Below are 10,347 nucleotides of genomic sequence, written 5' to 3'. Positions count from 1 at the left end.
CCTTGCTCAGAAAAGCTTGGACCTTAAATAAAGTTTCCCTGTTTTAGCATGTTCAGGAAGGTGTAGTGCTGCACTCTCAGCTAGATAATAGGACTAATGAAATGTAATAAGACAGTGAAAAAAAAAAAAATCCAGCAAATTTACACAGGATTTGGAGGTGTGTCCACAAAATTGTTAACTATTATTATAAATTATCTGAATTTTCTAACTGTAAATTTTTGGTAGGAGTAAAGGATGATGGCAAGAAGATAAACCCATGTAACAGTCTGGAAAGCTCAGAAGCTGTGAGAGTTGGGTGTAATGCCAGTCACTACGGTTACGTCCACTTGTAAATGTGTGGGGGGGGAAGTGTGTAATCACAGAATAATTGTGACCCGTCCAAGTGGGAGCCAGGGCACTGGGAGTTTGTACTGGGGCAGAGACAGCCTGGGGAAAACAGTGTGTTTATTGAGAGAAAAAAGGCACGAGGTGGCTGAACCAGCTTGAATCCCCAAGCAATTTTGCCGGTGTTTTTGTCAGACATCTGTGGGCATTGGCACATGCTGCAGCAAGACCAAGGATGGAGTGATGGGTTCTAGAGCTTTGGGTCCCACCTTAGAAACAGATCATAAACTGGAGGCAAGTTTAGAAAGCTAAAAGAGGGCTGTGCTGGAGGGCACTGTGAGGAAGGGGGAGGCACAGATGGGCACTGGATCACAGGGAAGAGCCAAGAAGCACCGCAGGAGGGGCATCAGCTGGGGAGATTGAGCAGTGATTCCACATCTGTGACTGTAGGTTACTTCCCAGTTCTTCCCACGATGTCTGGGCCACGTCAGACGATGACACTGGAGGCAGTTACTCCTGTGCTGGAAAAGGCATTGTTGGATTCCTCACCTCTTAGGACTGGAAACTGAACTGGACATTCCAGAACTGGACATCCTATCACAGATTATTTTTGCAATGTGACATAAGTAAATGAAACGTTAATGGGAACATTGTTTACAAGGGGAAACTGAAAGAACTATTTACGTATCGCTTGGAGGAACTGTGGATCTGTAACTAGAGATCCAGTAATCAGTGAGAAATGTAGCTACAAGGTAAAAAAAAACTGGGTAAAAATCAAGCAGCCAATTAGCGGAGCGACCTAACTGCATGAAAGCATGGCTCATTGGTCCCAGTTACAGTGGTCTGTACTAACAAAGGGTGATTTCTAGCCCAGAGCCTATAATCTAATCTGAGATTCAGCACAACCATGAAAATGGAGGAAAATGGGAGAGGAGAGGAATGTAAAACACGATTAAGACTTTGCTAAGCAAATATAATCGGAGCACTTACACAGAGAAGTGGTTTGAGACAGTGTTTTGAGCAGGTGGAGGTGGTTCTGGTCTTGCATGAAGGCATCACATTTTTCTTCCACTTCTGGAAAGCCCCTCGAACCAGAGGCGCTGTTTCTCCCTTTCTCCTGGTGCTCTCTACTTTCTCCGGCTGGGCGATGCTTCCAACAGGGTGAGTCCGACCGTCCTGCCGTGGCAAGGTCTGTCCGTCCCCGCTCAGGGAGGGAGCGAGGCTTTAGCGCGGTCACTTCCAGCGTCACACCATCTCGTGTATGCTGCGGGCAGCAGGTCTGCGGGCGGGACAGCGCCGTCCCGCCGCCAAACACAGGCTCGGGTGCTCGGGCCTCTCCTCTCCTCTCCTCTCCTCTCCTCTCCTCTCCTCTCCTCTCCTCTCCTCTCCTCTCCTCTCCTCTCCTCTCCTCTCCTCTCCTCTCCTCTCCTCTCCTCTCCTCTCCTCTCCTCTCCTCTCCTCTCCTCTCCTCTCCTCTCCTCTCCTCTCCTCTCCTCTCCTCTCCTCTCCTCTCCTCTCCTCTCCTCTCCAACAGGAGATGCTGGCACCGCGCGGAGGGGCCGGACGGGCTGCTGAGACCCCGCTGCCAGCGCGCTTGATTCCGCTCAAAAGGCGATCAGCGCTTTAGCAAACGCGACTCCTGCCTTGCTCCAGGGGCGCACCAGCCGCCGCCAGGCTCACGGCACCCGCGAACGGGCCGGGAGCTGCACCGGGGCGGGGTGGGGGGAGGTTCGGGCGCTCCTGCAGTTTGCTGTACCACACCTCAGTCTTGCCTCCCCTGCGCTCGGGAGGCCGCCAGCAGGTGAGGCGGCCGAGGGACCAGTCACGGCCACTATGCAGAGCCGTGATTTAGCATTTTACGCGGCGGCAGCCCGGCAGACCTGCTCTTGCACTGGGAGCTCACCGCAATACCGGAGCTTTCTGGCTACTCCTGGGAAAACTCCGGCTGTGGCTGTGCAGAAGGACGGAGCCGACTCCCAGCTCGGCTCCCTGCGGCGGAAGAGCCTGCGGGGCGGTCCGTGCGGCGGACGAAGGCACCTCTACGAGCACCCACGACGGACGCTCCCGCCCGAGCCCCGTCCGGCCCCTCGGCCGGGGGGCAGCGCCCGTGACCCAGCTCGGGGTCTCTCCCGTCTCGGAGCCATTCCCGGCCCCACATCTCCCTGAGTCTCGCAGGACGCCGGGGGTACGCTTCCCGATCGCCCCGCCCGTCCCCGCGGCCCGAGCGCGCCCGCCCCGGCGGCGAGAGCCCCGGCCCGCTCCGGCCGCCGCCGCCCCCCGCCGCCAGCGCCGGCCCCAACTCCTCATTGGCCGCCGCCGCCGGAGGGAGGATGACGCCCGGACGGGAGCGGGCGCCGGGGCTATAAAGGCCGGGCGGGCCGGCGGTGCCGCGCTCTCGCCGTCCCGCACCGCCCCGCGATGCCGCGCGGCTTCCTCGTCAAGCGCAGCCGGAGACCCGGCGGCTCCTACCGGGCACGGCCGCGGGAGCGGGACCCGGACCGGGACCCTCCGCCCGCCCCGCCGCCGCCGCCCGCCGGCGGGGACGGGCCCGCCGCTAGACAGGGAGCGGAGGAGGAGAAGCGCGAGGAGGAGGAGGAGGAGGAGGGAGCCGTCGCCGCTTGCCCCGCGACGTGGCCCCCCGGCGGCGGCTGCGGCGGCCCCGGGCTCACCCCGCCGGAGGCTCCGTCCGCCTGGGGGGCGACGGGGCCGTGCAGCGCGGCGGGGCCGCGGGCGGCTCTCTTCGAGCGGTGCCTCAGCTCCCCCGCCTCCGCCGAGTCCTTCCCCTTGGCCGCCTCCTTCCCGCCCGCCGAGAAGCTGCTGCTGCAGCCGCGCACGCCGCTGCCCGCCCCGCCGCTGCCGTCGGTGCCCGCGCCGAAGCGGCCGTCTCGGGCCAAGGCGCCGGCCAAGAAGGGCAAGGCCGCGCGGAAGCTGAGCTTCGCCGACGAGGTGACCACCTCGCCCGTGCTGGGGCTGCGCATCAAAGAGGAGGGGCCCGAGGGCCGGCCGGCGCCGCCGGCGGGGCGCACGCCGCTGGGCGAGTTCATCTGCCAGCTGTGCAAGGAGCAGTACGCGGACCCGCTGGCGCTGGCCCAGCACCGCTGCTCCCGCATCGTGCGGGTCGAGTACCGCTGCCCCGAGTGCCACAAGATCTTCAGCTGTCCCGCCAACCTGGCCTCGCACCGCCGCTGGCACAAGCCGCGTCCCGGCCCCAGCGCCGAAGGCGCCGCCTCCGCCCCGCCGGGCAAGGAGAACAGCCCCGAGCGGCGGCCCCGCGGCCCCGCCGCGCCCCAGCCGCCGCCGCCGCCGACCCGTCAGCACCGCGGCGGCGCGGACAGCGCCGGCGGCGCCCCGGCCGCCCCCGGCTCCGGCCCCGGCCCGGCTCACGGCGGCGCTCCCGGCCCGGGCGGCGCCCCCGGCGGGGAGGCGTTCGCCTGCCCCTGCTGCCAAAAGCGGTTCCGGCGGCAGGCTTACCTCCGCAAGCACCTGGGCACCCACGGGGCGGCGCGGCCCGCCGCCTTCGGCCCGCCGGAGCGCGGGCCCCTCGCCTTCGCCTGCCACCTCTGCGGCGCCCGCTTCCCCTCGGCGGACATCAGGGACAAGCACCGGCTGTGGCACGCCGTGCGAGAGGAGCTGCTGCTGCCGCCGCCGCCGCCCGCCGGGGTCCCCGAGAGCGGCGCGGCGGGCGGCGAGCGGCAGGGCTTCCCCTGCAAACACTGCCCCGCCACCTTCTTCAGCGCGCCCGGGCTGGCGCGGCACGCCAGCAAGTGCCACCCGCCGGAGAGCAGGCAGGTCCTGCTGCTCCAGGTGCCCGTCAGGCCCGGCTGCTAGGCCCGCGGCCGCCCCGGTGGGACTGCTCCGAGAGCCCGGGCTAGCCGAGCGAGCTCTGGCAGCGCCGTAATTCCTATGGAAAGTCGCGGCTCTCACGGCTACGACGTCGGAGGAGCCGCCCGGTGACTCCCGGCCGGTGGGTAGCGACGCGCGCCCGCGCCGGCACGGCGGCGTGCCCAGCCCACGGGCCGCACTGCCGGCAGCGCTCACGCCGAGCCCCGCAGCTCCCCAGCCACGGGGGGACGGGGAAAGGCCGCCCGCACGGCCCCGGGCCGGCGGCAACAGGCGAGAAGCCCCGCCGGCGTCCGCCGGGAGGCGGGCAGTGCCGAGGCGTCGGGTGGCGGCCCACCGCCAGTACATCTTCCGTAGCGACGGAGAGAAGTACGGCTGTATATAGGGTATCTAAAGAGAGGAATTATTTTTCGTGAGAAAAGGAGCCTGATTTAGTGACCTCGTTTTAATAGCCTTAGCCCCCGAGCTTCAACATTCGTGGTGTTTTGTTTGCTGTATACTCTGTACTAAGATAGCCGAGAAGGTAAATGTTCATATTAAGTCGGTGTCAAGTCATATAATAGCTAGCAAAACGTATGGGAAATTAATCGTGCTGTCCGCTTAATTGAAATACGAGGTGTTGATCTTCTATAGCTAAGTACGCATCTTCTGCTTACTGTGTGTCTCTGTACTCTAGCAACTGTGTGGTAGGCAAAACACACGTCTCTGGCAGCTGCCCGTTCCGAAAGCTGCTCCGCTGCGCTGGTGGCTTGTTAGCGCGGCACGGACCGTGGCCAGCAGGGCGGCTCGGTCTCACCAGGCCGGGCAGCGTGCGGCCCCGCCAGCCCCGGCATGGCAGGCGGGCGGAAAGCGCCCAGCGTGCGGCTCGCCTTTCCTGGCGGCCTCCGAGCCCTCTCCCCTGTGAGCAGCGCTTTCGATGTGAGCTCCTCCGAGTCTTGTGAACAGCTGAAATTAGGACATGAAGCAGTCTTTAGACGTGTTGCTAAAGCGCAGGTGACAGGCTACCTTCCTTCTCCCTAACGACACCTACCTTTAGCAAAGCAACCCGCGGCGTGTATTCCCCGTCTTTGACAGTGCTCTGGCCAAATGCGTTGAAATGCTGTTGATTTTACCAGCTACTGACACTTCAGCCGGTATTTGTTTGTTTATTTATTTACTTATTTATTTTTTCCACGTGTTCTTGTTTCTAAATGTGATAGCAGATGAGGCTAAAAATAAGGGCAAGAAAATTCAATAAAGGATTTAAAAGAAAGCTCCAGCTTTTCTTGAATTCAGCAGGGCAGCTGAATTCAAGTGGGTCAGCCGGTGACTTCTGAAGAACCAAATTGATGGCGGTCGTAGTCTTTGTTCTAACAATCTCTCTGACATGAGCATGCAAAATATTGCAATCTCTTGATTAGCATTCTCTAAAGCAATTATTTCTGTAATTTTATATTTTGCTACACACAACAAAAGATGTATCATGCCCAAAGGCTGCAAGAAAGTGATAAGTGTTTTATGTTAAATGTGCTTCATGGACTTTGTCATTTTAGTTCCACAACCTGGACGAACAAATTCATACAATATATGAATGCAGCCAAGATTTGCTTTCCGACAAAGGAGGCTAAACTTGCAACTCACTAATATGCCAAAAATAAAGCATGTTATTTTAAGTTGTGCATTTTTCTGTCGTTTGTTGGCAACAGAGACTTAGGGAAAAATGCCTGTTTATGCAATTAAAGGAGTTTGCCCCTGGAGAAAGTCACTACGTTTTTGTTTTTTTTACTGATGGTTCCTCTTTCTCTCCTTGTGCAGTCAAAGGTGAAGGGCTCCAGACCATGCAAATGTGATGATTATTAACGGCTCCTACAATTAGCACTCAAACAACCAGCCTGCCAGAGGGAACTGCCTATGCTTCGTATTACCTGCAGAGCTACATGCGATGTATTTACTAGATACAGGGAAAAGTTTTCAGTTGGGCATTCCTGGGACCTTTTTAATACAAAGGAAAACTAAACTGTGTGTTGCATTTAATGGCTCCATGTGCTTGTAATACACAATTCTTCTATAAACTGGACTAATAATCTAATCAGAGAGGTGAATGACTAATATACAAAAGGTGGTAAGAATAATTTTATTGGATTATTAAATAGCATGTCTTCTTTTCAACCATTACAAATTTGTAGATACTACATGAATGACAATACATAATTTCTTTTCTTATTGTTGCCCATATGATCTATTTACACATGCAGTTAGTACTGATGCCATGCTACATTTTGTTAACAGCATTTTGTTGTTTACTAGACTCAAAATGTGAGCATTTAATTTTCTGTAGGAAAATACCTTTGGGTGGGTGGAACTCGTGTACTAATCTGCGCTCAGAAGGTTGAAATTATTAGCATTTCAGGCCAGGCTCCCGGAGCATGTTCCCTTTTCTTCCCTAGTACCCATCATCACAGCAATGAATTTCTATCAGAAAAGTGTTTGTTTATTTTTTTTTTTTAATGTAAGAAAAAAGAATATACATCTAGATGGAGCAGCCTAATGATAACGGCTAAAACTCATGAAACTTGATGGCGTTTACTACTGACACCACTTGGAAAAGCAAACATTATAAAAATATTTGGAAGCCAAGCATAGGTAGAATTTCAGCACAGTGATTTTTTTTTTTTTCTGGCATAGATTATCTGCAGAATTATGAAATTATACATCCCTTTATGAAGAAAGGGTGCTATGAGCAAATTATTTCATTTGAATTCTGTAATGCTTGAAAGGCCATTGAACTATTTTATTCTCAACATAAATAGTCTGTACACATCTTGTGCATTAACATTGTGACATCTGACAAAGACTTTACAAATGCAACTTAAATTTAAAATTGTACATTCATTTTCAAATTGTACATATTTCTTTGTTACAGAGAAAATTGCAATGGGGCACAATAAATAGAGTGTAATCCAACTGCTGTCTCCAATTCCATGTTGACTCAAGATCAACCAGAGTTAAAACCCAAAGTTAATCATCCATAATCATCCAAGTAGGCAAAAGGTGCAGGCTACAAACTGCACTGCAAAGTAAAAAAAAAGAAAAAAAGAAAAAAAAGAAAAAAGAAAAGCAGACTGGAGTTGATAAAAAACCCAAAGTTAAAATATTAAAGTAAAATTCCAGTGTCACTGTTTAAAATAAACATACAGAAAAGGAGTATGCAGGGCATGGGCACGCACACACGAGATGCTGTCCTTGAATGAAAGGTGTGAGCAGTAAAAAGACCAGAACGCAGTGAGTCGCTGCGGGAAGGGTGGCCAGTTGCTCTTCACTAGAAAGCTGCAGGCATCTTGCCACTCAGGACTTGTTGGCTGAGCCAGAGGAGCGGCGCAGTTTCATGGACATGCGGCTCTTGCTAGTCCGAGGAGACATTGGAGAGGCTAAGTCTGTTCCATCCACCTGTGCTGTTGCTGTTGCTGGAGTTTCTCCCGGCTGAGTCTCTGGGCAGAAGCCTGCAGAGGACAGCAAGAACCACACGGGTCAGCGTCGCCTTCCGCACTTGCAGCACGGGATCTCTTAGCATGGGGCAGACAGGAATTTCAGTGCTGCTGTCACTGCCACAGCATCTCCTAGCCCTTTACCAGCTGTGGGTGATGGTATTGCTCATGGAATTAGCAACTGCCACAAATCCATCCCTACAGAAAAGATGATTCCAGAAACCACTGAGCTATGGGACTGCAGAACCCTCTCACTCTGAGCAATTGAGGCAGCACTGAAGTGGGCAACATTTTCCAGCTAACCAGGAAAACAAACAGCTCCAGTTCCCTTGCAGGGATGGGGGGAATCATTAGTCAAACCACAACCCAGAAGAATTCAGTCTTTAATGAGAACATGAAGGTTAACAGCTCATCGCACATGAAGGGAGCTCTAGGAATGCTGCTGAAGAGGCGAAGTGAATTGAGGGCCAACTGAGAGAGCAAAGCATCTTCTCCCATACCAACTTTAGTTGGTGCTTCAAAATGCAAATTCCTACAGGGCCCACAAGGCAGAAGCTTGAACAGATTGTACTAACTGGATGCACTATATATTAATGTTTCTTTGTAAAAGGAACAAGATGAATTTGAGACAACAATATGTAATTCATTAGCCCAGTGCCCAGAGCTATGCTCCAGTGGCCCCAGAGTCCTCACTGCAAGGGACAAGGCTCTTTCCTACAAAGAGCCTGTCTCCAAATCTTCTTTCATAGAGGTAGAAAAAGGAGAAAATATGAAATCAAAATCACATTCTCCTTCCAATGCTGCAGAAAATTAATACTATGAACTCCCATCCATAAAACTAAACTGCATTTTCATTAGCCATTTACAGAGACTGACAGCGTGATTGAACTCAACTACCTCAGTTGCCTCTGAAGGCTTCTAACCCATATAATTTACAGACAGAAGCCTGGTCCTGAAGGTGTCAATGGGGAAACCCCTGCGGACTGCAGTAAGCCAGAAATCACTTGCTATTTCTTCCACATCATGCTATTACTGGTAATTCTTTAAAATAATAATGCAATAATCAGAACTGAAGGTCTCTCTGCCTCAGTATACATTTCACATATAAAGGGTGCAAAAATCATTCAAAACTGGTCATGATTTATTTTGAAAGAGTCCTCTAAAATCAAATGAGGTTATGAGGTAGGAAGTCTAGGAGCAAGTTAAAAAGATTGTCATAAACGTGTGGTATTTAGCAACCTGGCTGTTCTTGCCTGGTCCCTCACCTGCCCGCTCCAGAGCAACAGCACGGTACTTTCTATCTTCAAACTGACACGACCCATCCGAGTGACAGGGGAGAGAAAGGGCTGTTATTTGTTCCCCAGCTGGTGACAGTAATTTTGTTCATGAACTAGGTACTTCACTGCCAAACAATCTGGAAAAGCATGATAATGCCTGACTCACTGTGCCTTATAGAGAAAGGCAGGCAGGGAAACATACATTTGCATTTTCTGAAATTCTATCTTGTTCTGATTTTACAAGAAATTAAAGCATTTGAAATGGTGGAAATTAGAGAATAGAAAATAACCGTTGTTGTTTTGCACAGCATACCATTCACAGCTAGCGTGAAAGACCTTCCGTTTCAAGCCTTTGCCCTTTACCTTGATGTGGCCAATGCTTTCTAGTGGAGGTTTTGGAAGGAGAAGAAATATCACAGCATTTCTTTCTTTGTTGAGAATGAAGAAGTGATGAGGAAGGAGGAGTGAAAAGAAGTGAGGAAAGGGGAGGAGAGAAGATAAAAGATAACAGGTGTGAGACATGAGACACGAACCGCAGAGATTGAAGGGTATTAACAGATGAGCACAGAAAACGGAATTTTGAATTTCATTATGCAATTGGCTGCTCATGCTACAGGTTAAAGAGAGTGATGAGTTAGTTATGTGCAATGAAGCAACAGCTCTGAAATACGGCATCATACTTACCAACTAAGCATTACAAGAAAAAAAAGGAAGGGAGAGAGAAAGAAAAGAATTCTATAACATTATCCAGATCCAACAACCTTATTAATAGCAACTGAGATACATCCTATACACTGCCTGAAATGCTTGCTTAACATTGGTGAAAACAGCTAAATAAACACACACATACACACAACTGAGAAGGAAAAACAGATGGCAACTCGATATATGGCTTCTGCTCTCCAGCTATTTCACAATACTGAACATGTTAAAATTATAGCCAGTCTTAACATGAGACTCCTGAAATCACGTAAAGAACAAAAGCAGCTAGTTTTAAGGTAGTTAGTCTGCATTGAAGGGTTAAACCATAGTCTGAAATTTTATCACGGGTTGTTGGATAAAGAAAAACTCAGTTTGACACATCATTTCAATTAAAATATTCCAGCTGTAGCTTAAAATTTTGTTTCTAATTCCAGTGGACAAAAGCACAAATTTACATTTAACCACTTTTTTTTTTTTTTTTTACGAATCTTAGAGCTATTGAAGAACAGAAGTCATGTAAAGTGATTTTCACATCTGAACATACCATACCAGAAGAGTGAAGAATAACAGCACTTAAAACATGTTTAAAGACTGACAGAAATTAACAGATTAATTAGTAACTAAATTTCTTTGAATTTTAGATAAGCATATATACACATACATACACTCATACACACGTGGATATTTAATATAGTATATAATAATTTTGCAGGTTTTGCTTCCCTTTCAGAGTTTTCAGA

At 51.4% G+C, this 10,347-nt stretch overlaps 2 protein-coding genes across 12 annotated transcripts in view; one reads left to right on the top strand and one right to left on the bottom strand.

Moving 5' to 3' along the window:
- Nucleotides 1-2,157: 2,157 nt before the first annotated feature.
- LOC120753904 (insulinoma-associated protein 1a-like) lies at nt 2,158-4,278 on the top strand. The gene is made up of 4 exons (XM_040066742.2): nt 2,158-2,401; nt 2,500-2,675; nt 2,767-3,565; nt 3,722-4,278. Exons 1-4 carry the CDS (start codon nt 2,158-2,160, stop codon nt 4,150-4,152), a joined length of 1,650 nt encoding a protein of 549 aa, XP_039922676.1. The 3' UTR covers nt 4,153-4,278.
- Nucleotides 4,279-6,263: 1,985 nt separating this feature from the next.
- Nucleotides 6,264-10,347, bottom strand: part of RALGAPA1 (Ral GTPase activating protein catalytic subunit alpha 1) — a 133,055-nt gene continuing 128,971 nt past the window's right edge. For 6 of the 11 annotated variants that reach the window (XM_040067654.1, XM_040067660.2, XM_040067659.2 and 3 more), the window contains 2 exons: nt 9,219-9,333; nt 6,264-7,643 (listed from right to left, as the gene is read on the bottom strand). In XM_040067654.1, the coding sequence (XP_039923588.1) occupies nt 7,547-7,643; nt 9,219-9,333 (212 nt within the window). In that variant the 3' untranslated portion in view covers nt 6,264-7,546. The remainder of the gene's footprint in view (nt 7,644-9,218; nt 9,334-10,347) is intronic. The other 5 variants (XM_040067657.2, XM_040067667.2, XM_040067670.2 and 2 more) reach the window with 3 other exon arrangements.

The sequence above is a fragment of the Hirundo rustica genome, chromosome 6, assembly GCF_015227805.2.
Source record: "Hirundo rustica isolate bHirRus1 chromosome 6, bHirRus1.pri.v3, whole genome shotgun sequence".
Lineage (NCBI taxonomy): Eukaryota > Metazoa > Chordata > Aves > Passeriformes > Hirundinidae > Hirundo > Hirundo rustica.
Note: the sequence above shows the minus strand (reverse complement) of the source record. Positions and strands in the feature narration are given on the sequence as shown.